This window comes from Pipistrellus kuhlii, unplaced genomic scaffold (assembly GCF_014108245.1).
Source record: "Pipistrellus kuhlii isolate mPipKuh1 unplaced genomic scaffold, mPipKuh1.p scaffold_m20_p_24, whole genome shotgun sequence".
In the NCBI taxonomy this organism is placed as follows: Eukaryota; Metazoa; Chordata; class Mammalia; order Chiroptera; family Vespertilionidae; genus Pipistrellus; species Pipistrellus kuhlii.
Window position 1 is genome coordinate 10383978 of NW_023425523.1, and position 22278 is coordinate 10406255.

A 22278-nucleotide genomic window follows, 5' to 3' on the forward strand; every position below is an offset into this window, starting at 1 on the left:
TCACGCGCGCGCTCTCTCTCTCTCTCTCTCTCTCTCTCTCTCTCTCAGCTTCTTCACTACCTTCAGATCTTAATTCCAGTGTCACCTTCGTAGGAAGCCCTTTGCTAACCACACTAAAATCGCCCCACTCCATTCTTCCTCCTTCCAAATGTCCTTCTTCTCACTTATCACTATTACACTTAAAAAAAAATAAAAAAAAATAAAATAAAAATATATATATATATATATACATATATATATATATATATATATATATATTTTATTCATTTTTTACAAAGAGGAAAAGAGAGGGATAGAGTGTTAGAAACATTGATGAGAGAGAAACATCGATCAGCTGCCTCTTGCACACCCCCTACTGGGGATGTGCCCGCAACCAACGTACATGCCCTTGACCGGAATCGAACCTGGGACCTTTCAGTCCGCAGACCGACGCTCTACCGCTGAGCCAAACCGGTTTCGGCCTATTACACTTTATGTACGTTTATATATCTTTACTATGACTTACAGTCTGTCTCCTTCCACTGCAAGGTAAGTTCCAACCTGTTTTGTTCACTGCTGAAAGAATGCCAGAGCCTACTCCAGGGCCTGGTACCTAATAGTTGTTCAATAAATATTTGCAAAACGAGTGGCTGCATGAAAGACATACAAGATCATGCATGGTCTGCCCCATGGCTAGCACTCTGGCTTCTTCTCCAACCATTCTGCTCCCCTACTCCATAATGCTTATACTCCAACGAAACAAATGACCCTTCCTTTTCTGGAAACGCCATGCACTCGTGTGCCCTCTGGCCGCTGCCTCGGTGCCTGTGTCAGCAATCCCTCAGCCTCTTGCAAGCAGCAGCGCCAGTGCCACCTCCTCTGTGAAGCCTCCCATCCCCCTCCCATCTCCCATCTCCCATCCCTCCTGCCTCCACGTCCCAGCTCAACCCGTGACGGTACCTCCGACGCTGCCTCTGTGATCGTGCCGCTGAGAAAAGTGAAGCAGATATGAACAGATGATTGAAAGATCAAGTTCTGATCTGAAAACATATAAACCCGAGCTGTGTCTTACATGCAGAACTCAGCTGTCCCCTCAGCCACACAAATCAAGATTTTAAATTCTGGTAACAGAATTTCAACTCGCTACAAGCAATCTGGTATTCAGCAGATTTTCTTTAATAGTGTTAAGAAACAGCTAATAATATTTTAAAATAAATATAAATGATAAAAAAATAATAAAGCAGATGGCTTTTTTTCCCAATCAAAAAAAAAAAAAATCTGCATAGCTGCATATTGCCAATTTTTGTCAAAATCTCTTTTAGCAGCTGATAACTGAGGGGAAAAGAATAAAACTTTGCTCTGGTTTTTGCCGAGGCTGGTTTGGCTCAGTGGACAGAGCGTCGACTTGCAGACTGAAGGGTCCCAGGTTCGATTCCGGTCAAGGGCATGGACCTTGGTTGCAGGCACATCCCCAGTGGGGGGTGTGCAGGAGGCAGCTGATCGATGTTTCTCTCTCATCGATGTTTCTAGCTCTCTATCTCTCTCCCTTCTTCTCTATAAAGAATAAATAAAATATATATTTAAAAAATATATATAAATATATAATAGAAAAAAACTTTGCTCTGGTTTTCTAAATTCTACCAGCATTTCAAATTGAGAGTCCCCAAACACACTGCTATTTGAACTATTATTAGTCTAGTTCTTCATAAAATGTCTTTACTAAGTAATGGTTTAAAGCTTTTCTTTAGCACCCTTTAAAGTAACACTGAGGCCGAAACCGGTTTGGCTCAGTGGATAGAACGTCGGCCTGCGGACTGAAGGGTCCCAGGTTCGATTCCGGTCAAGGGAATGTCATCAATGTTTCTAACTCTCTATCCCTCTCCCTTCCTCTCTGTAAAAAAAATCAATAAAATATATATTAAGTAAATAAATAAATAAAATAAAATGTGACACCAACAGCACAGAAAGTGAGGGAAAGAGTGGAATAAATAGGGCCACCGGTAGACACTAAGCCCACAAAGCATGTTCTAATCCCTAGAATAACCATGAAAATGACAGAATGGATAACAAATAAACTAACAGAGGGCAGAAGGGGATGACAAAAAAAAAAAAAAAAAAAAAAAAAAAAAAAAAAAAAAAAAACAAAAAAAAAAGTTGATTAATCCAAGAATCCATTTCAGCTAAAAATCATGTAAGCTCTTAAGTCCTTATTTAGTAATGTGTTCACTTTGACTCATCATCAAATATCTGTCAACGATAAGACTGGAATACTAATATACTGCATCTCCCTTACATGCCACGCACAGAGGCAGCCACTATTCCTAATTCATCGTAATGAATCCACAGAACAGAACTGTAAGATAGGTGCTGGGACGCCACCTCTACCATAGAACTGAGGGAACCGAGGACTGGAACGGAGGCTCAGGGAAGTTAATCGACTTGCTGGAGGTCATAACAGCTATTAAGTGCAGAGCCTGCACCCAACTTTCTCTGGCCTGTCTACACACCGCACAGTGCAGGCCTTCCCCTGTACTGCCGACACCAGCACCTCCAGTGGGTGGTGTCTTTGCTCTGGGGAGGAAGGAGAAAGCTTGAGATTCCCTATAAAATCTTTCCAATTCTCCAAGGGCCACGGTACCACATCGGCTGCAGAGTGACAGAAATGAGTTACTAAGAGAAGAAGTACATAATTCTCAAGATGAAGTAGGTAGACGAGAGAAACAGAGACGTAGGATTGTTAAAAATACCTTCCAGGTTCCTCAATACCCGCCCCCCCATACTAAGTGAGACTAACTCTAACATCTCACACTTTCATATGCAAAGGAGGTAAAGGGAACTTTATTCCAGAGCTGAGTAGGAGGCTCTTGGCAGCTGACTTTTCAGCAGTACAGATAATTGATAATCAAGAGGCCACTCCTTCCACATGAACATCTGCCTCCCTTTGAAGGACTCGCGAAGATAATGAAATGCCTCCGCAGTGGAGCATGGGTGGGGGCAGGCCAGAAAAGGCAGGCACGTTTTCCAAGGTTACCTGTTCCTGCAACGTGGCATTCAATAAGCAGGATTGGCAAACGCCAGGCATCCTTACGAGAGACGAGCTAATAAAGGCTACCCTGAATGTGTCTACCCTCTCCCACCCCCTCGTGGTATCCAGGGGAAATCTATGTTATTTCTTGGGTTATCACCCACATGATTCTAAATCAAGACCTGCGGAATCCAGGCCAAGGGTTCCTGCCACCGCTCAAATGTTACCGCCTCTCGCTGAACTGCCCAGAAGCCAACAGCCTGGTTTTTCCAATCGGAGCCGCGTGGGAAGATTGGCAGTTTTGAATCCAGGGGTCCAGGCGGAGCGGAAACACGGACACGAAAGAGCTGGTGGTATTTCAGCCTGCCTTATAAAAGGAGACCGGAGTCCCCCTGCCGGAAACCTTACGGGGCCTTTAAGAGAGACCGAAGGCCCGTGGCTCTCCACAGGGAGCGCCCAGGCCCGGCTGCTGCGAGCGAGAACTGAACACAGAGGTCAACCGTGGACAGCTTTATGGGGCCTTTCTTGGCGTATCTGACTCAACTGATGAAAAACCTTTGTCTCTTCCCGTCTGCCACCGAGAGGCCTGGCAGGGAGGGGCTGTACCAGCTTCCTCGAGACAGTCCCCGAGTGATGAGCGTGCAGCAGTGCCCGCTCCGAACAAGTCACGGCCAGCAGAGAATGCGCAATGAAGTCACATGTGGCAGGACTTCAAAATCCCATCTACACGCAAATAGGTTCTCCTAGAGCAGGCCTTATAATAATTTTTTTTAAATATATTTTTTACTGATTTTTTACAGAGAGGAAGGGAGAAGGATAGAGAGCTAGAAATGTCGATGAGAGAGAAACATCGACCAGCCGCCTCCTGCACACCCCCCACCAGGGATGTGCCCGCAACCTAGATGCATGCCCTTGACCGGAATCGAACCCGGGACCCTTCAGTCCGCAGGCCAACGCTCCATCCACTGAGCCAAACCGGTTTCGGCTATAACCATTTTTTTAAGGTTCAGCTAAGACCTCCCTGACACACACTAGACGCATACAATGCTACTCACTCAACTAACAATACTGAGCAAGCGGCCCCAGTGCCGGATGATGCCTGGCAGAGGCAAGCCAGCCCCCGCATCTTCTTTGGAGGGACGTACATGCGATGTGTTGAGGGTCAGAGGCGCACTTATAAACTGTGATGCCAGGAAGGATGTAAGGAACCAAAGAGAGACACGAACCAGCGGCATGGAATTCAAAGTGAGGGTGTGCCCACCCAAAAGGATTAGGGAAAAGCTTCACGCATTGTCAACACTGTCCACTGTGTTCAAAGGCACAATTTGAATGGGGCCTTTGGTGGGTGGGGGCGGGCGGGCGGGGAGGTAGGACAGGCTGTATTTCCTTCCCGTGTTCTTCCCCTGGCTGAAACCAACCGCCCAGCCCGTCTCTGCCCAACAAAAACCTCCTCAGTCCGACAGAATGCGCTCACGCGCATCCACCTGGCAGAAGCCACTCCGGATGCTCCCCCAGGCTCGGTCCCAGCCCAGGTGGAGTTCAGAATGTGCCCGCTGAGGGTCAGTGGGCCCGGCTGCCAGGATCACCCGGGCATGCCTGCCTCCCCTGCTGGACTGTGAGCCCCTGGAAGGGGCAGATGGCTGGTTCCCTGCTCATCATCACGTCCCCGGCCCAGCGACATGCCTGGTGAGGTCATGACCGCACGAGCCTCTGCAGACTGGAACTGATCCCGGGCTCGTCACCTACGTGGGTTATAACCGGAGTCATTAGCCTCATTTATATCAGAAATGGCTCCTCGTCAACGAATTTTCATAGAAGCTCTTTGCTAAGCTCGTCACAGAAAGTGAAGAGTGTGTGGTGAGAGGAACACACCTCAGTCCGGAGAGCAGTTCTCAGGACCCCGGAAGTGATGCCACCTCAGTGTTCCAAACCCCACATTGCACCCCGTCCGTTTTATTGTCCCTCTTCTTTGGGGCTGGAGAAGCCAATGAGCTGGGTGCTGTGGATCTTACAAAAGAGTCCCAATCCAGACAGGCCACTAAAGAATGGCTGTCCAGGTAGAGAGGAGACAAAGGTAGTGATACAAATAGGTAGAGAGCAGTGGTCGGCAAACTCATTAGTCCACAGAGCCAAATATCTACAGTACAAGATGGAAATTTCTTTTGAGAGCCAAATTTTTTAAACTTAAACTTCTTCTAACGCCACTTCTTCAAAATAGACTCGCCCAGGCCATGGTATTTTGTGGAAGAGCCACACTCAAGGGGCCAAAGAGCAGCAGTTTGCCGACCACTGGTATAGAGATTACATCGGTCATCCTATCTCGTCTGCAAGAACACCTCTCTAAACCAGCCCATAATGTTCTCCTGTTCTCCAAGCTTTCAGCACTTTCCCCTAACAGTCCCCGGACACTCCTGCGAAGCCACGGCTTTTCCTGTGTACGTCACACCTCCACATCTAGACCGGCATCCACAGGAGTCGAGGGGCTGTCCTCCTCGGCCCAGAGCTCTGGGATAACACCAAGCAGGATGCTGAGAATAACCAGAGGTAACGAACGAGGCAGCTGGCACGAAGAGGCCCATGTGCCGGCAGCAGCATCACTGCCTCTTCCCTCCATGTGGCCGGAGCTGGCTGCTGCTACAACAATGAGGACCAGCAGGAGGGCTGCGGTGCGGAGGCACTGAGCCACAGGGCCCTGGGCACACGCTAGACCTGAAGACCTCTGCTATCTGGTCCTCCTCCTCCCCGTCTGCTCATCCTCCTCCTCATTTGCTCCTCCTCTCCGTCAGCTCTTCCTCCTCGTAGACAACCGAGTGAGGCCCAGTAGGGAGCGGTGCCAGTGGGGATGGGAGAGGTTGTGCCACCCGCACAAAGCAAGGAAGGGGTGGAGGGAGAGGAGAAACAATGAGGAGAAGCCATGCGTTTGTCTTTCCCAGGAGCTGCCAAGAAGAAGCCGAGGAAGAACGGAGACAGAATGGAGACCATCTCAGCCCTGTGTTCATGGCAGACTCCATTTTCTCCTGCCCGACCCCATAAATATCCGCCTTAGGAAGGAAGTGACCCGCAATCCTTTCGGAAATACTAATAAAAGGACAGTAAGCACACCTTCCGGAGAGAGTAAAGACACATCCTAACCCCTGCCCCCTTTTGACTTAAGGCCCACGACTTTATTTTGTTTACTTATTAACTTTTAATATATTTTATTGATTTTTTTACAGAGAGGAAGGGAGAGGGATAGAGAGTTAGAAACATCGATGAGAGAGAAACACTGATCAGCTGCCTCTTGCACACTCCCTACTAGGGATGTGCCCACAACCAAAGTGCGTGCCCTTGACCGGAATCAAACCTGGGACCTTCAGTCCACCGAGCCAAACTGGTTTCAGCAAGGCCCACGATTTTATATACAGACTTCATACATCACATATTGTGTCTATTACAGACATAGAGGTAGAGATGAGATAAATTAATGTAGAAATGAATGTCATTCAAAGACTTGAATTCCTAGACATTGAGATAAAAACCGACTGGTCCTACGGTCAGGGTGCTTGCCCTCGGAGCTAGGAGGACCAGCACTCACCCTAACAGTCAGAGCATTACACGTCCACGGCTGTGCGCTGATGGCACACGGCTCGGTGAGCCCACGGCTAAGGAACTGGCACAGGCTGCTCTATGCCACGGCCAGCATCACCCGGCTCAGAACGGGTCCCCTGTCTCCCGGAAGTGAAGCTTGACTTTTCAGTTCCCAATGGAAACCGTTCCGAGATAAATCAAAAACAAGAGAGAGGCAACTCGGGCATAGATTATCCAGTCGTTTCCAAGGACATGGAATGAGGGGCACTTGGGAAAACTTCAAGGAGTCCACACTTGTGTTTTGTTTTTTAAATATATTTGCATTGATTTCAGAGAAGAAGGACGAGGGAGAGAGAGAGACAGAAACAATGATGAGAGAGAATCTTGGACCGGCTGCCTCCTGCACACCCCACCCTGGGATTGAGCCTGCACCCCGGGCATGTGGCCTCACTGGCAATCGAACCGTGACCTCCTGGTTCATAGGTCAATGCTCAACCATTGAGCCATGCCACACCTTTGTTTTGAGGTCAATGCCTTCAGTGGCCATGCTGGGCAGAACAGCAAACTTGCCACCATCACTGCTATTTTCTCAGAAACAAGCTCCCATCCCGCTGCATGGTAACTCCCTTAGGCCCGTGGTCGGCAAACTGCGGCTCACGAGTATTTGGCCTCTTGAGTGCGGCTCTTCCACAAAATGCCACAGCCTGAGCGAGTCTATTTTGAAGAAGTGGCATTAGAAGTTTTAAAAAAATGTGGCTCTCAAAAGAAATTTCAATCACTGCACTGCTGATATTTGGCTCTGTGGACGAATGAGTTTGCCAACCACTGCCCTAGGCCTTGGGTCCCTGGGAGGACAATTGGGCAGTAACATACCGCCTTGAGGTGCGGGAGCAGGGGTACCCTCCCCGGCTACTTAAGAGCCAGGAAAGACACAAAGCTTTCGGGACGCATCCTGTTGTTCCAGATGAAACTGGCTTGTGGGATAAATTGTTATTAAAGTGGGACCCCGATGAACAGACCGCATGATTGTACAGAGCTGGTTTCCACGGAAAACCCATCTAACACCCCCCGTTCTTCCTCTGAAGCGTACCCGCGCCTCCTGCCAGGTGATAGTCCTCAGAAGAAATGCTCCGATCCACTACCTCAGGGGGACATCGGTAATTGTTTTATGAGCCATTTCCTTGTGAGAAACAACCAGAAATAGGATTATGGCCTGATACATCACCTTCATTTAGCGGGCGAGCTTCCTGTGGGCCCCGCAGGCCTCACCAGCTTCACCAGCCTCGCCAGAGCGCGCGGGCTCTTAGCTGCTCTGTGGGCGCTGATGACACCTCGCAGGGTGACTGCTCGCCTTCCTCCCTCCTCAGAGTTCAACACATCCCCGGGGTCCCTCTCTCACGGTTCCAGCTAATCCCCAAACGGGACACAGACCCAAACACGCCGATCTGCTCCTACGGACCACGGGCCATTTCCGTACCTGAAATGGCTCAGACCATTTTTCCTGCTCCCGGCTCAAACCACTTCCCAGTCCCACCTGCTCCAGGAAGGCCTTCCTTCCTATCGGCCCCAGGCCTCCCGTTTCATCCCCATAATCCCAACAGTCCCACAGGCACAGCTCCCTAAAAATGCATCCGCTCGAAGCGAGCACCAGCCGCCCATTCTGCTGTTCAGTACGACTGGACTGCGTTTCCCAGTTCCCTCGCCGTCTCCCTCCGTGTCAGGAACGTGGCAAAGGCTCCCTCAATGCTGCTCAGGTAACGGAAACGAAGACCGCCAGGACGAGGAGGAAGGTCTCGGCCTGCAGCCTCGGGTAAACAGCGGGGCATCCGTTTGTGTTATACCTTTGAGCACAGTGACTCAGTGGGCACCCTGTGCCAGGCGTGGGGCCAGGCGCTATGCGTGGTCCTCTCTTGGCACTGGCTGCACGGACCTGTCCGTCAGAGATGATGGACTATAATGCCTTCTAATAAATAAGAAAACACTGGACGTGCCAGGCTTCAGGAAATGGAAAAATGAATAGCTATGCCAAAAGCTGTTTTGTTTTGACCTCCTCTCTGCAGCATAAGCAGAGCAGCAGCACCTTGGACAGACACCAGACCGGCTGGTCTTTGGTGCCCAGGACATCCTGGAGGCGGGGCAGAGCACTTGGAAAGCACTGGCCACCCCCAGAATGGCCAAAGGTGGAGAGCCACGCCAAACACAAAACACAGCCGGGCACTCTCTCAGAAGCCGGGAGAAGATCTGCATCTGCGACGTGAGAAAATGTCCCTTGTCCCCTTGTTGGCATCTGGCTGCACCTGGAAGCAGCCAGTGCGCTGGCGACGGGGTTTGCAAGCAGGGGTTCCCAGCGGATCCTTTTGGTTGTCATTGCCTCCAACACCATTTTTAAAAAATAGATTTTATTGATTCTTTGCAGAGAGGAAGGGAGAGGGATAGAGAGTCAGAAACGTCGAGGAGAGAGAATCATCAACCAGCTGCCTCCTGCACACCCCCCACTGAGGATGTGCCTGCAACCAAGGTACATGCCCTTGACAGGAATAGAACCTGGGATCTTTCAGTCTGCAGACTGACACTCTATCCACTGAGCCAAACTGGTTTTGGCATCCAACACCAGTTTGAACCTTCCCCATTCAGACTCAGAGATAAAAAGGAAGAATGTCCCCAAACCCGGGGAGCCAATGAAGACCACGGGTGGGAGGCGTCTGCATGTCAACGCCCCTGCCCTGGAGGAGACACCTGAACACACCGGAAGCTATCTGTCTTCTCACCCTCGTCTGGGGGGCATTAGGAAATGGAGAGCCACCCTGGCTGGGTTTCTCAGTGGTTAGAGCACCAACCTGCAGGCTCAAGGGCCCACCGTTGATTCCAGTCAAGGGCATGTACCTCGGTTGCAGGCTCAATCCTCTGTCCCAGTCAAGGGTGCATGCGGGAGGCAACCCATCGATGCCTCTCTCTCACATCAATGTTTCTCTCTCTCTCCCCCTCTCTTCCACTCTCTTTAAAAATCTATGGGGGGAAATTTCCTTGGGCGAGGATTAACAACAACAACAACAACAAAAAAGGAGAGCTTATCGGGCATCAACGTCTGCCAGGCCCTTCCGTGGACTCAGGGCCACGTGTGGAAGAACACCCAGCCCCGTTCCTGAGGGCTGGGCCTCGGGGACTGACCCCTGGCTTCCTCACGGTCGACATCCTCAACAAAACTGGCCCCAAAGTTAGTAACAAACAGTCTGTCTCCTGGAAACGCCTTGCTGGCTCTATGGTTTCTTTGACCTGAAGTCTGCCTGGAGGTGGGGACACCTCCGTAGCCCAGAGAACCCTGGGGGTGGGGAGAGATGGCGTCTCCCAGCACCGGGCCTGGGCTGGAGGGAGGAAGCAGCTGCTGATGGTGACAGAATGACAAACAATTCCCAGAGCCCTCCGAGCCCCCGCCCGGCTGCAGAGAGGTGCCAGGCAGGTGAGAGATAAGGAGCACAGCCTGCAGACGGGAGGGAGGCTGAGGGGAGATGGGCCCGGAGCCAGGGCTGGACCAAACAGCCCATATGGCCCATGGCAGGGGTCTTCGTGGACTCGGAGAGTTCCGGAAACAGAAGGGGACCTTCGGGGTTCGGCTGCTGGCCCACAGCCCCTCACGTTCCAGAGGCTAAGAGCTATTTTTCGATGCATCCAAGGTCACAAAATTAGTGAGTGGAAGAGCCAGGGCCAGAATCCAAGCCTCCTGTTTCAGAATACGAGGAAACAAATGTTCTCACATTGTGGCTAATTGTATCAGTTCCTTTCTAGGTTTGCAAACATATGTTTGACTCTGAATAGAGGCTAATGAAGAGGAGGAGCAGGGTGCTGCCATTATGAGCTCAGATCTGGACCCCGCCCACTGGGTTTCAATCCCACCCGGCAGCTCTGCCACTAGTGGAGTGACCGTGAGCAGATTCCTCCACCGCTCTGTGACTCAGTTTCCTCATCTGTCAAATGGGGGCAACAGTACCGACCTCTGGGGTTTTGAAAACCTACTAAATGAGTTAATATATGGAAAGTGCGGTGTCTGGCGTAACGTAAGAGCTGTGTAAAAGGTAGGAAGGAATTTCTTAGGGAGGCTGGTTCCTCCTCAGCACACCTGTCCCCAAACCACACCTCATCTTAGCCATACATTTACTCTACAATATCTGCATCAGATAATATATATATATATATATATATATAGCATCAGATAATGCTTTATATATATATAAAGCATCAGATAATATATATATATTGATTTTACAGAGAGGAAGGGAGAGGGATAGAAAGTTAAAAACATTGATGAGAGAGAAACATCGATCAGTTGCTTCCTACACACTCCCTACTGGGGATGTGCCCACAACCAAGGTACATGCCCTTGACCGGAATCGAACCTGGGACCTTTCATTTCGCAGACTGATGCTCTATCCACTGAGCCAAACTGGTTTCGGCTATTTTATTGATTTTTTACATAGAGGAAGGGAGAGGAATAGAGAGCTAGAAACATTGATCAGAGACAAACAGTGATCAGCTGCCTCCTCAACACCTCCTACCGGGGATGTGCCTGCAACCAAGGTGCATGCCCTTGACCGGAATCGAACATGGGACCTTTCAATCCGCAGGCCGACGCTCTACCCACTGAGCCAAACCAGTTAGGGCTGGCACAAATGCTTCTAAAAAGCCACACCACTGCCTCCTCAGCTGCTCAGACCCAACCAGTCAGGTATTACTAAGAGACACACTGGCCAAAAGGACACGAGAGGTGAAAACTCTGGATGTTTATTTTGGCTCCTGCCCGCCCAGCCTACTACCCTGGATGCAGACGTGGCTTCCTTTGGTCCTCACCACCTGCCTGCCTGGCCCATCACTTCCTTGCGCCTCTGAGTATGCCTTTTCGCCCTCAGCAATGCCCTCTGGCCCCTCAATTCGCCTGCCATTTATCAGCCCTTCCAGCCTCACTCCCCTGACTCTCCCACCTGGACTCCCTGGCCAACCGTGTCCATGAGGCAGCTCCCTGCAGACTCCTGCGCCCTTCATCCTTCCGCCCTCATGGCCTGGAGAGAGAGACCACACCACGTGATCCCGCGATTCCTCCACTAACAGACCTAAGCCGACCCCTCCTCATGGCTAAGTGAACGGCTCCACATTCCCAGGGAGGAGCCCACCCATACTCGTCTCGCTCTGACTCTGACCTTGGCCTTGGCCTCACCGTTCGCCCAGGAAGCCCAGGCCACCAAATAATCTGTGTGTTGGGCACTCATCCAGATCAGGGCACCTCACACTTGAGCGATGGTTCGAGAATCCCCCGGGGATCTGCTTACAACCTCTCACGTCCCTCCTCTTCCGTCGCCAAATCCAAGGCTGCTCTCTGCCTTGATCGCTCTGATTTCTGACCTTTGACCAATCCCCTTTAACCAGTCTACTCACACTCGTCCCTGCATGGCCTCTGCTGAGCGCTCTCCTGGTTCTCCTGCCATCCTCTGGCCACTCCTTCCAGAGCTCTTCCTCCCACTTCCTGTGCCCCAGCAGGCAGTCCCGAGAACTTGGCCTTGACCCTCACCTCTGTCCTCCAGGTGGTGCTGCACATTCTGGCAACAACACCGACCACAGGTCGGGTGCATCCTGCCCCACCTTGGAGGGCAGATTGGAGTCAGCTCTGTTCCCGGCAGAAGCCCTGGCACTCCCGGCACTCGGGATGATGCCTGGCCAGGGTTGGTGAATACGCTCAGCGTTCACTGAGTGAATAAATGACCACTCTCCAGGCCACCGAGCTTCTCAACATCCCATCCTCAAACAGCTCATGTTTCAAGGCCGGGTTGGGGCTACGGGCTGTGATTCACCAGGTAAAACTGCCAACCTCTGTCAAATCACAGCGCACACAGGAAGTAACCACATCTGTATGGCTCTTGGGGTAACCCCCGTGTCTGGGTCAGGGGCAGCTCTGGCCTGTCAGCTCTGGGGGCTGAAGGCATCGGTAGTGGGACATACTACATACAAGCCACCTGAAACCCTTGCAGGTCCTTCCCATGGCACAAAAGCCGGGAAGTCCTGGCCCAATCCAGTTCTAACGAAAAACGAGGAAGAGCCACAATCAGGATGCTCCTGGCTTGGTGTCACCGGTAGCACCTGCGAAGTAACCCATCTGTCTGCACATGGCCTCTATCTTATTAGGATTCAAAGGCCATTCTGAAATGTGCCCTGAACCTTTACGTATGGTTCCAAGCCAGACGCCTCCTGGACCAGCCAGAGTGCTTCTCCACCCCCTGAATTGTGCTGAGTGAGGTAAACGCTTTCACATTCCAGCAGTCAGAAAGGTGCGAGGCAGGACACAATGGTCCCAGCACATCGTACTTAAACTTGAATCACGCTGCTCGGCGACTCCACGATCTCACACCAACACTCCAGGAGCATTTCGGCGAAATCGTCATTTGAAGAACACAGATGTGTACACAGTGTCATTATCTCTCATCTACGCACTGGCCCAGGGCGGTGGCAGCAGCAGCGGCGGTGGCTGGGTCTAATCCCGTTGCTTCCCAAAGACTACAGTTGGTGGGGGGAGGACATCTTCCAAGATCTTAAAAACCCACCGGCTATGCCAAATGCAGCCCTCGGCCTCTTCCAGAAGATAAATTATGGAGAATTTTTGCCAGTTCAAGTTATTTTCCCAGAGCGGAGCGTCCAAGGGCCTTGCTATATCCTGCCTTTGAGAAACCAATGCAATTAAACGGCAGAGCTATAAAATGCCCTGACAGCTCCCCGCCCCAACTCCGCTTGATAAAGTGAGATGCAGTCACACACTGACAGACGCATACACACCTTATTTAGCTGCCAGACAAGGCGTCGATAGGAAAACCTACGTTCGATCTCCGGGGTTAAAATGCGCTCAGCACTCCGTCACCTGAACAGAATAGCCATACGTATGCACACGGACCGGCCCGGCTGCCTTGTGAAGGAATGAGCGCTGCCAGCGAGAGCTCCTATTCAGCAGGCTAATAAGAATAATTACAGCCCGGGCAGGCATTAATCAGCTTGGCAGATACAGGAATTCTGTTAACAAGGCTGAAATGAGTGCCAAGGAATCTCTGAAGGCCACAGCACTTCAAAGACCGCGAGGCGGGATGAATGCACGGGGGTTCCTCCTGCCAGGCTGCCCGGAGAAAGCTGCCTTCCAGTCCCCGTCCTCGGAGGAGGTGTGGTGACCTGCCACGGGGTTGCAGGAATTGTGTGTCTGGCCTGCCCTCACCTCAGACCCTGTTATTTTGAACCATGCGTTTGCTTTCAAACAAACACAACTATCACTCCCTTCCCACCTAAACTAACCTCAAGAAATGCACAGCATGCCGAAACCGGTTTGGCTCAGTGGACAGAGCCTTTGGGCTGAGAGGTCCCAGGTTCAATTCCGGTCAAGGGCATGTACCTTGGTTGCAGGCACATCCCCGCTGAGGGGTGTGCAGGAGGCAGCTGATTGATGTCTCTCTCTCATCGATGTTTCTAGCTCTCTATCCCTCTACCTTCCTTTCTGTAAAATATCAATAAAATATATTATAAAAAAAAAATGAAATGCACAGCATTAGGTGATGGGGCCCATAAGCCAACGTCTCCTTAGCAGAGTCAGCATGGAGTCCCGGGAGGACTCCGGAAACGTGTCTTCGCTCCTCTGGGCACCAGTTTCCTCACCTGGAATACGGAGGAAAATAACGGTATCTTTTCCTCCAAGTGTCGTTGCGAGGATTAAATAAGAAAATGCATGGAAGAGCCTGATGCTTGTCTGCATGCCCTAGGTCAGTAGCTGCTGTTCTCACTCTGTGCCTGTATAGGTGCAGAGCCCTGTACCGAAGCTCTGAGAGAGAACAAGCAGAACGTTCAGTCCACGGACACAGACAGGTACCTTACACAGGAGTGCTATGCCTGGGCCGTGGGAGGGTGGGTGTTTTGTTTGTTTGTTTGTTTACCTTATATCCTTTATAACTGACAGAAACTGCTCACTGTCCTCCCAAATCTATTCTTCTCGTCTTCCACAGTAGCTGGCAGACAGCTGCCAGGCAACTCTGCATGTGCCAGCTTCCCTTGCAGCTACTGACGTCAAAGGAACGAAATGACGGGTGCCACTTCCAAGCGTGGCCGTGAGGCCTCCATGGACTCCTCCATGCCCTTTTCCCCTTCATGGGGCTGGAAAGGTGGGGATGACAACCAAAGGGACCTTAGAAACTACTGGTTGTCCTAGCTGGTTTGGCTCAGTGGATAGAGTGTGTCAGCCTGTGGACTAAAGAATCCCAGGTTCGATTCCGGCCAAGGGTACATGCCCGGGTTGCAGGCTCGATCCCCCCAGTAGGGTACATGCAGGAGGCAGCCAATCAATGATTCTCATTATTGATGTTTCTCCCTATCCCTCTCTCTTCCTCTCTGAAATCAATAAAAATATATATTTTTTTAAAAATGCAATAAATTATGGGTTGAAGACCATGAACTGCCAACAGCCTGGTAGCCAGAATGGCTGTGTGGAGGAGGGGCTCCCACCCAACCTTTTCATCGGAAACATCCCCTCGGGCCTGCCAAGAAGGGCACTTGTATTGTCTGAGGATCTGAGCTTTGAGTCTATTTGTGTGAGCAGCTTGGCCTGTCTAATTAATGCCCTTCTATGTTAGGTGAGTTTTAAAGTGTAGACGCAATGCTTTTGTCATTTAAAAACTACTTCAGTGGATTTGCAAGTATTTTCTTAAAAGACACAAATTAAAAATATATTAGCCTCCCTCCACAATCTCCATACCTTCCCTTCTCTAATCCCTGCTGCAAACTAGAGAGGATTGACCCTCCTCAATCAGACTGCCATGTCCTGGGAACTTTCCATGGCTACCCATCACCCACAGATAAAGGGATATATACATGTATGCAGAGCCAAGGCATATCGAATACCTACTATGCGCCAGGCAGCCTATCAGTAACAGGGATACAATAGTGAACAAGACCAGCATGGCGCCTCTGGCAGGGAGTATGATCAGAGTGGGGATTGCGGCCCTGAACAGAGAACTGCGTACAGCGAGCTAAATAAAGAGGAAGATGGCAACATGCACGGGGCCAACAAACCCACCCCTCATGGTCTAGCCTTCTCAGCATCCACCCCCCCCCCCAGCTTTCCAGCTTGCTCTCCCGTTATATCCCCTCCTCCCGCCTTACACAGACCTTCCTTCCACACCATCTCTGAGGAGCCACGCACCTTCCCTCGTCCACACAGGGCGCCTTTCCCCAGAGCCTGGAAAGCTCTTCCATCCTTCCTTTCCAAATTCTTATTGTCCTCAAGGCTCAGCTCCAACACCACCTGGTTAGCAAAACCAACTCCAATCCCACGCCGAAGAAATCGTCCTCTTTCTGGCTTCCGACCAGCGCTTGGTTTCTATGGAGGCATTTCATTCTGTCCTGTAGCTGGCTGTTTTATGACCTGTCCACCCCCCGCCCCCGGTCACTCAGTGAGGCATCTGTCCGGATACATATGGACTCTTGTGGACACTTGAGAAATGCTGTATTGAATGGATCAACAGGATGGGTCAGACGCTGGCACCACGAGTGAAAACTTGCTCCGTGAAGCTCAGTGGTTGCTGATGGGATGGCAAGTTTGTTAGAGAAGCTTCAAGGAGGAAGTGGAGTTGTAGGAGGAAAAGGAAAAACACAGGCCAGAGGAGAGAAGCAGGAGGGGCACTCCAATGCCAAGGGAAGTGACAGAGCCAGAAGCTCACAAGCAGACCCCGTGAAGGACAGCAAATGGGTTCCTTAGGATGAAGAGTCCGAATCAATGAGGAGACCAGAGGGCAGAGGACACAAAGGAAAGCAAATCCTTTTTAGAAAGTCAGAAAGGGCCAAAACCGGTTTGGCTCAGTGGATAGAGTGTAGGCCTATGGACTGAAAGGTCCCAGGTTCAATTCCGGTCAAGGGCATGTACCTTGGGTGCGGGCACATCCCCGGTTGGGGGTGTGCATGAGGCACCTGATCGATGTTTCTCTCTCATCAATGTTTCTGACTCTCCCTCCCTCTCACTTCCTCTCTGTAAAAAGTCAATAAAATATATTAAAAATTTAAAAAAAAAAAAGTCAGAAAGAACCCACATGCAAAGGAAGGGCCCTCCCAAAACTCATCCTTTAGGGGAAGAATGAACAGAGAAGGGAAGCTGGAGGGAACAACCAGCCACGCCAATGGTGCGGAGAAGCATCGGGACCTGGGCTAGAGGGGCAGCTGTGCACACAGGGGGGTCAGGACGGATCTGGAGCCCGCGATGTGGGCAGAGCCACAGAACTCAGGGTCCGTGAGAACGTGGAGGTCAAAGAAAGGGACAGCAAGGGTATGCCCGGGTGGCAATACAAGAGGAAAGATGATCTTGCTTATCAACATATCCAGTTTCAGGCACCGGGACCTTTTGCCGGAATGGTACAACAAGGGAGGGCATCCCAGAGGTCAGACGGAAGCCAACCGAGGGAAAGTGTGGGGGCAGAGTTATCAGGTTCACGTTCAAGGAACCGTTAGGAGAAAAAGGCACTGGCTGGGGACACCACATCCCCTGTGTATAGTTAACGAGAGATACCCGTCAGGGCAGGAGACACCGGTAGACAACTAAGACACCCCCAAGCTGCGCTTCCCCCATTTTTAATCTCTCTTTGGCCTGACTTCTTTTCAGGGTTACTCAAGGGCATTTTTCCCCCCCAAACTTCTACCAGACCCCAACACCTTCACTGGCATACAGGTTGTGGTGTGACCTGTACAACTCTAGGGGGAGTCATTCTCACACAGACTACCCAGTGCACGCAACTCCTGGAGTTGGGCAGTGCACTGTCTGTGCAACCATTGGCCACCAGCAGTGTACCCACACACGTACACCTGACACGGGTCCCAGAGGGAAAGGGAAAGAATAAAAGCACAAGGAACCCAGACCACAGAAGACATGCGACAAAATAAGGGAGCGATCTGGAAGCTTTCGGTACACAGTGGCAGCCAATGCAAAGGGGCTGGGTCAGCTCCTTTGGGGAGTGAGTTCAGGAGACCCCTAGGAGGTGAAGGAAGAATAATAGCAGCTAGGAAGGCGTGGGAGTCACAAATGTGGGGTGTGGAGCGTGTGAGCCCTGAGGCCAGCAGGATGGGTGGGAATGGCCATGCAAGGCCTCCACTGGGACCCTGCCACCATAAGTGCAGAGCAGCCATTTACCCCGCACACAGCTGGGGCCCCGTGGGGACAGACACCACACACCAGTGCTCTGCAACGTTCTGACCGCCTTGTCTTCTCAAGGGGGCTTGGAAGGAAACCCGTGATCAGGTCTCGGGATTCATTCTGTTCTGGTTGACACAGACCCAAAGGATCCAAAAATATCCCAGCACTGAAGGGTCAGCCCTGGGTACCACGGTGAGCGCTTCATAAAAAGACGGACCTCGGTGGTGGATAACCACATGGTTATGGCAACGTAACCATTTCAGAGAACCAGACGTACCTTCGTGAAGATGGTGTCCGTGTGCATAGAATAAAAGAAAAACCCTCCCAAAATTCCTTGGGTGGGGTGAGGGTGCCAGGCCAAATTATCAAGAGGTGCCAAGGTTTTCGGGGAGGGCGTGTAAGGCAGGACACGGGCGAAGGGAGCAAAAGTAACAGGTAGGAAAAGTTGGGTCTTTGTGTGTAAATATGGAGGTAGGCAGCTTCCAGGAGAAATAAAAAGGAAAGCCTGAGGCAGACGCTCTACCCACAGAGACCAGGACAGAAGGGCTGGCACGCCCATTCTCCTGGCAGCGCCCTGGGCCACCCTGTGCCCTTCCTGGAAGGAAGTTGGTGGGATCTCCCGCTCCCCCAGAAAGGCAACTCAGCCTGGGCTTGCCTATGAGACCAGGGGAGCCGGTCTCGGCGATGGCGGGGCAGATCAAAGGCGCCTGTTTCCGCTCCGGAGCCGGGGATCCCAGCCAGAGACCGCGGGCACCTTCCGGGCCCGGGAGTTCAAGGTGAGCAGGGCTCCCGGCGGCCAACAGGTAGGGCGGGCCTGGGGCAGCCGGCCACGGGCCACTCCCCGCGCACGTGTGGGGGGCGAGGCTCGGCCTAGCAGAGCGCGGATTGACATCCCGCGCGTGGCCGGGGCGGATTCGCGCCCGGCTCTGGGGGCGCCACCCCCCACCCCGCGCGGTTCTCCGCCGGGCAGCCCCGATCGCCTATCCCCGTCGGGTCTCCCGAGAGCGCCCCCCGCTCCCCAGCACCCTGGGCGCCCCAGGCCGCGTGCTACAGCCGCGCCCCATTGAGTCCCCCAAACCCAACCCCCGCCCCGGGGCCCGCGGGGCCCCCCGCGCCCCTCCGACCCCCGCGCGCGCGCACTCACCCAGCCACAGGAGCGCCAGCAGCAGCGGCCTGGGCGCCGCGCGCCCCATGCTCGCCCGGCGGGAGCGCCTCCCCGCCGCCGCCGCCTCCTTCCCCGCCGCCGCTCCTCCTCCTCCAGCTCCGGCTGCTCCAGAGTCAGCGCTCCTCCGCCTGGGCCGCGCGCCCGCTCCGCTCCCCGCGCCCGCCGCGCACCCCCCCGCGCCGGGCGTGCGTGCGCCCCCCGCCCGCCTGCCCCCGCCCTCCTGCGGCCCGCGGGCACCGGGAGCCGGGCGCCGAGCCTGCTGCTGCCCCGGCCGCTGCCCGAAAGCAAAAGGGAAGGACCAGCACCGCAGCGGCCGCCCGCCCGCGCCTCCCATCGGGCGCTTTGCCAGCACCAAACACAAACTTTCCCAAGCCCCTCCCTCCCCGCGCCAGGTAACGGAGGGAGCGCGGGCCGCCCGCTTAAAGGGGAGGCGGCGGCGGAGCCCACCCGGCCCTCCTCCCGGGCCCCCGCCCACGGCAAACTTTCCTCCGACCTTTAAAAGTTGGCGGTGCAAAGTCTGGTCTGGAAATCCCATCAGTGGAGCTCCTTTCCGGGACGCCCTGCGCCCCGCCACCGTGGAGTCACCCACGCTTGCCTGCTATCCCTTCGGCTAACTCTGCCCGGCCCAAGCTGAGTACCCCACCAATGAGCAGATAGGCCCCTGCTAAAAATTACTCAGGGAGGCCTTGAAAGGCCATGGGTCCGACCTTTTCATGGCACCGAGGCCTTACATGTTCAGGTGACTTGCCCAGGGATTCGCAGCGAAGTGGCAAGGCCGGACCCCAGATCTCAGGCCTCTGCTCCTGCCCTGTGGCTGGGTGGGACTCGCCTTCTCTAGCTCACCCTCTTCCACCTCCGGGTGCCCATAGCACTGATTAGAACACTTGCCACAAACACACCTATAGTGAAACAACAAGAAAACACCCAGGTGATGAATAGCTACAGTACTTGTAGGGAATGGACCCATGAGACTACATTAAGTGCTTGAAGTAGAGGGGACTGGTTGCCAGTAAAGACTCTTTTTCTCCCCCCCACAATAGGGTTTTGTGCTTTTGATTTGAATACAAAAGGCCCAGTATGGGGGGGATTAGTATCCATTGTTTAAAACTTCACAAAGATGATTCAAACTTACTGGAAGCAGCCCTGGTGCTCCTGGTCCCCCAAAACCACAGCCTCATAAATATATGCAAAATAAATCACATATGTTAGTGGGGGAAACTGCTCAAGTTGGGGAGAGGAACCCTGACTGCTTTTACTCTGAGGCATCGTTATTTCCACTAACAGATGTGTGATCAGCCAGGTATGAACCCTTCTGAAAGAGACCCTTTCAAGTTCAACAATTAAAAATTCGCAGCAATGTGAGTGTACATAGCGCCACCGGACTGTACACCTAAAAAATGGTTAAAATGATAGATTATGTGTTATCTATGTTCTAACATAAATGTAGAATTTTTTAATTCATTCTTGCCACCAAGCCTGTCTTCATGCTGTTCACTCATCCTGCCTTTCTCTCCCCACTTTCCATCCCATAGAATCCTCTAGAATGTCCCTGGGAATGTTACGGGAAAGGGGACAGGGCCCCGAGCAGGTCTGCCTCTGGCTGGCCTGTTGTGTGTGGATTCTTTGCTTCATGCAGGAGAGATGTCGCATCCTGAGTCCAGGTGATTTGGGGAGGACGTTTATTAATGCCGGGGTCAGCGAGACAAAGGGCCTGGGATAGAAGAAGCAACAGGAGAGAGACCCGGCATGGCTGCTTAGGCTCTGGAATCTGTGGGAGAGACATGAGCCAAGGCCGAGCTGCTGCCAGCTCAGTGGAGAGGCAGAAATGAGGGGGCCTCGGAGGCAGATTCAGGGGTTTAGCCCAGGACGAGCTGCTGCTGCCCTTTGCTCCCCTGGTTGCAAGTCTCTTGAGGTCCCTTAGAGTTTAGATTCTCAACCTTCCTAATGCCATGACCTTTTAATACAGTTCCTCATGTTGTGGTGACCCCATACCATAAGATTATTTTCGTTGCTACTTCATAACTGTAATGTTGCTACTGTTAATGAATCGTAATGTAAATATCTGTGTCTTGACCCACAGGTTGAGAACCGCTGCTGTAGAGCCTAAGACCATCGGGAAAACACAGATATTTACATTACAATTCACTAACAGTAGCAACATTACAGTTATGAAGTAGCAACGAGAATAATTTTATGGTTGGGGGCCACCACAACCTGAGGAGCTGTATTAAAGGGTCGTGGCATTAGGAAGGTTGAGAATCTCTGGTTTAGAAGATGCAGGCCTGTGGGGGGGAAAAGGCTGGGAGGGAAAGATACAGGCATGCTTCCAGGAAAGGGAACACTCATTGGGTTTTTTGTTTTCTGAGGGTTTTAAACGGAAGGTCTTAGTGGAGCGTCTCAATAGAATAGTCATCAGCGTTTCCAGGTGTGTTCTTTCCGGGTTTGGGCCTCCGCTGATTAGTCATGGCAGAGGATCCTGTCATCACCTGCCTGGCGTTGCTGCTTTTCTGGGCCTAGAGCTGAAATACAAGTGAGGTCTAGACGTTATCTCCAGGGAGGGAAAGGTGGGGGGAGGGAGGGGTCTAAACTGCATGACCAGGGAAATGCCGGCGAAGGAAAGGCCATCCTGGGAGCGAGGTCCAGTGCCAGTTTTGCCTGTTGCTAGGCACCCGGGGCTTTCCACCCTGCAGGCCTTTGGCATCAATAAATTGCTCAGCCACTTTGTTCAGCTCTGTCTCGGTTTCCCCATTCCACTTGCCAAGGAATTTTCCTAGTTTCTTGGGTAGGGGAGGGGGCGATAATTAGGTCCTGAGGTTGGAGCCCGCAGGAATGGGACTCATGTCCTTGTAAGAAGACATCAGAGAGATGATCTGTCCCCTGTTGCCAGGAAAGGACACAACATGGGAGATTAAAATTCTATTCACCAGGAACAGGATCTTCGGGCACCTTGATCTTGTACTTCCCAGCCTGCGGAACTGGGAATGAAATGTTTTTTGCCTGAGCCACCCCGTCCTTGGTATTTGTTATAGCAGCCTGAGCTGACTGAGGCAGCATAACATACCTGCTGCTCCCATCCCTGCCTAATCATGGAACGGCCAAATAGACGGCCACATCCTTATTTTGTATCTCCCATGTCACTGCAGAGTCAGCGTTTGCTAAAAACTCTTGTTTAACAAACACGTGCAAGTCTGGGAGTGTGCCTGGCACATGGTAGGTCTTCAATCAATATCTACAGAGTGAATTCATGCCAAGCCCTGGACAAGGCCCTGTGACTACTCAGTATGACAGCATTTGCAAGGTGCAGTTGTGATACCAGAGGATGGTCAGTCCTAGGGAAGGTGGCAAAAGAGCTTC

General features: G+C 52.2%; 1 protein-coding gene across 1 annotated transcript in view; it reads right to left on the reverse strand.

The window, feature by feature from the left end:
- The window catches only part of PTGFRN (prostaglandin F2 receptor inhibitor), a 47325-nt gene extending 28208 nt beyond the window's left edge, over window positions 1-19117 (reverse strand). Inside the window, exon 1 of the mRNA XM_036452538.2 lies at window positions 18904-19117. Coding sequence (XP_036308431.1) covers window positions 18904-18952 — 49 coding nt within the window. The 5' untranslated portion in view covers window positions 18953-19117. The remainder of the gene's footprint in view (window positions 1-18903) is intronic.
- Window positions 19118-22278: the final 3161 nt, after the last annotated feature.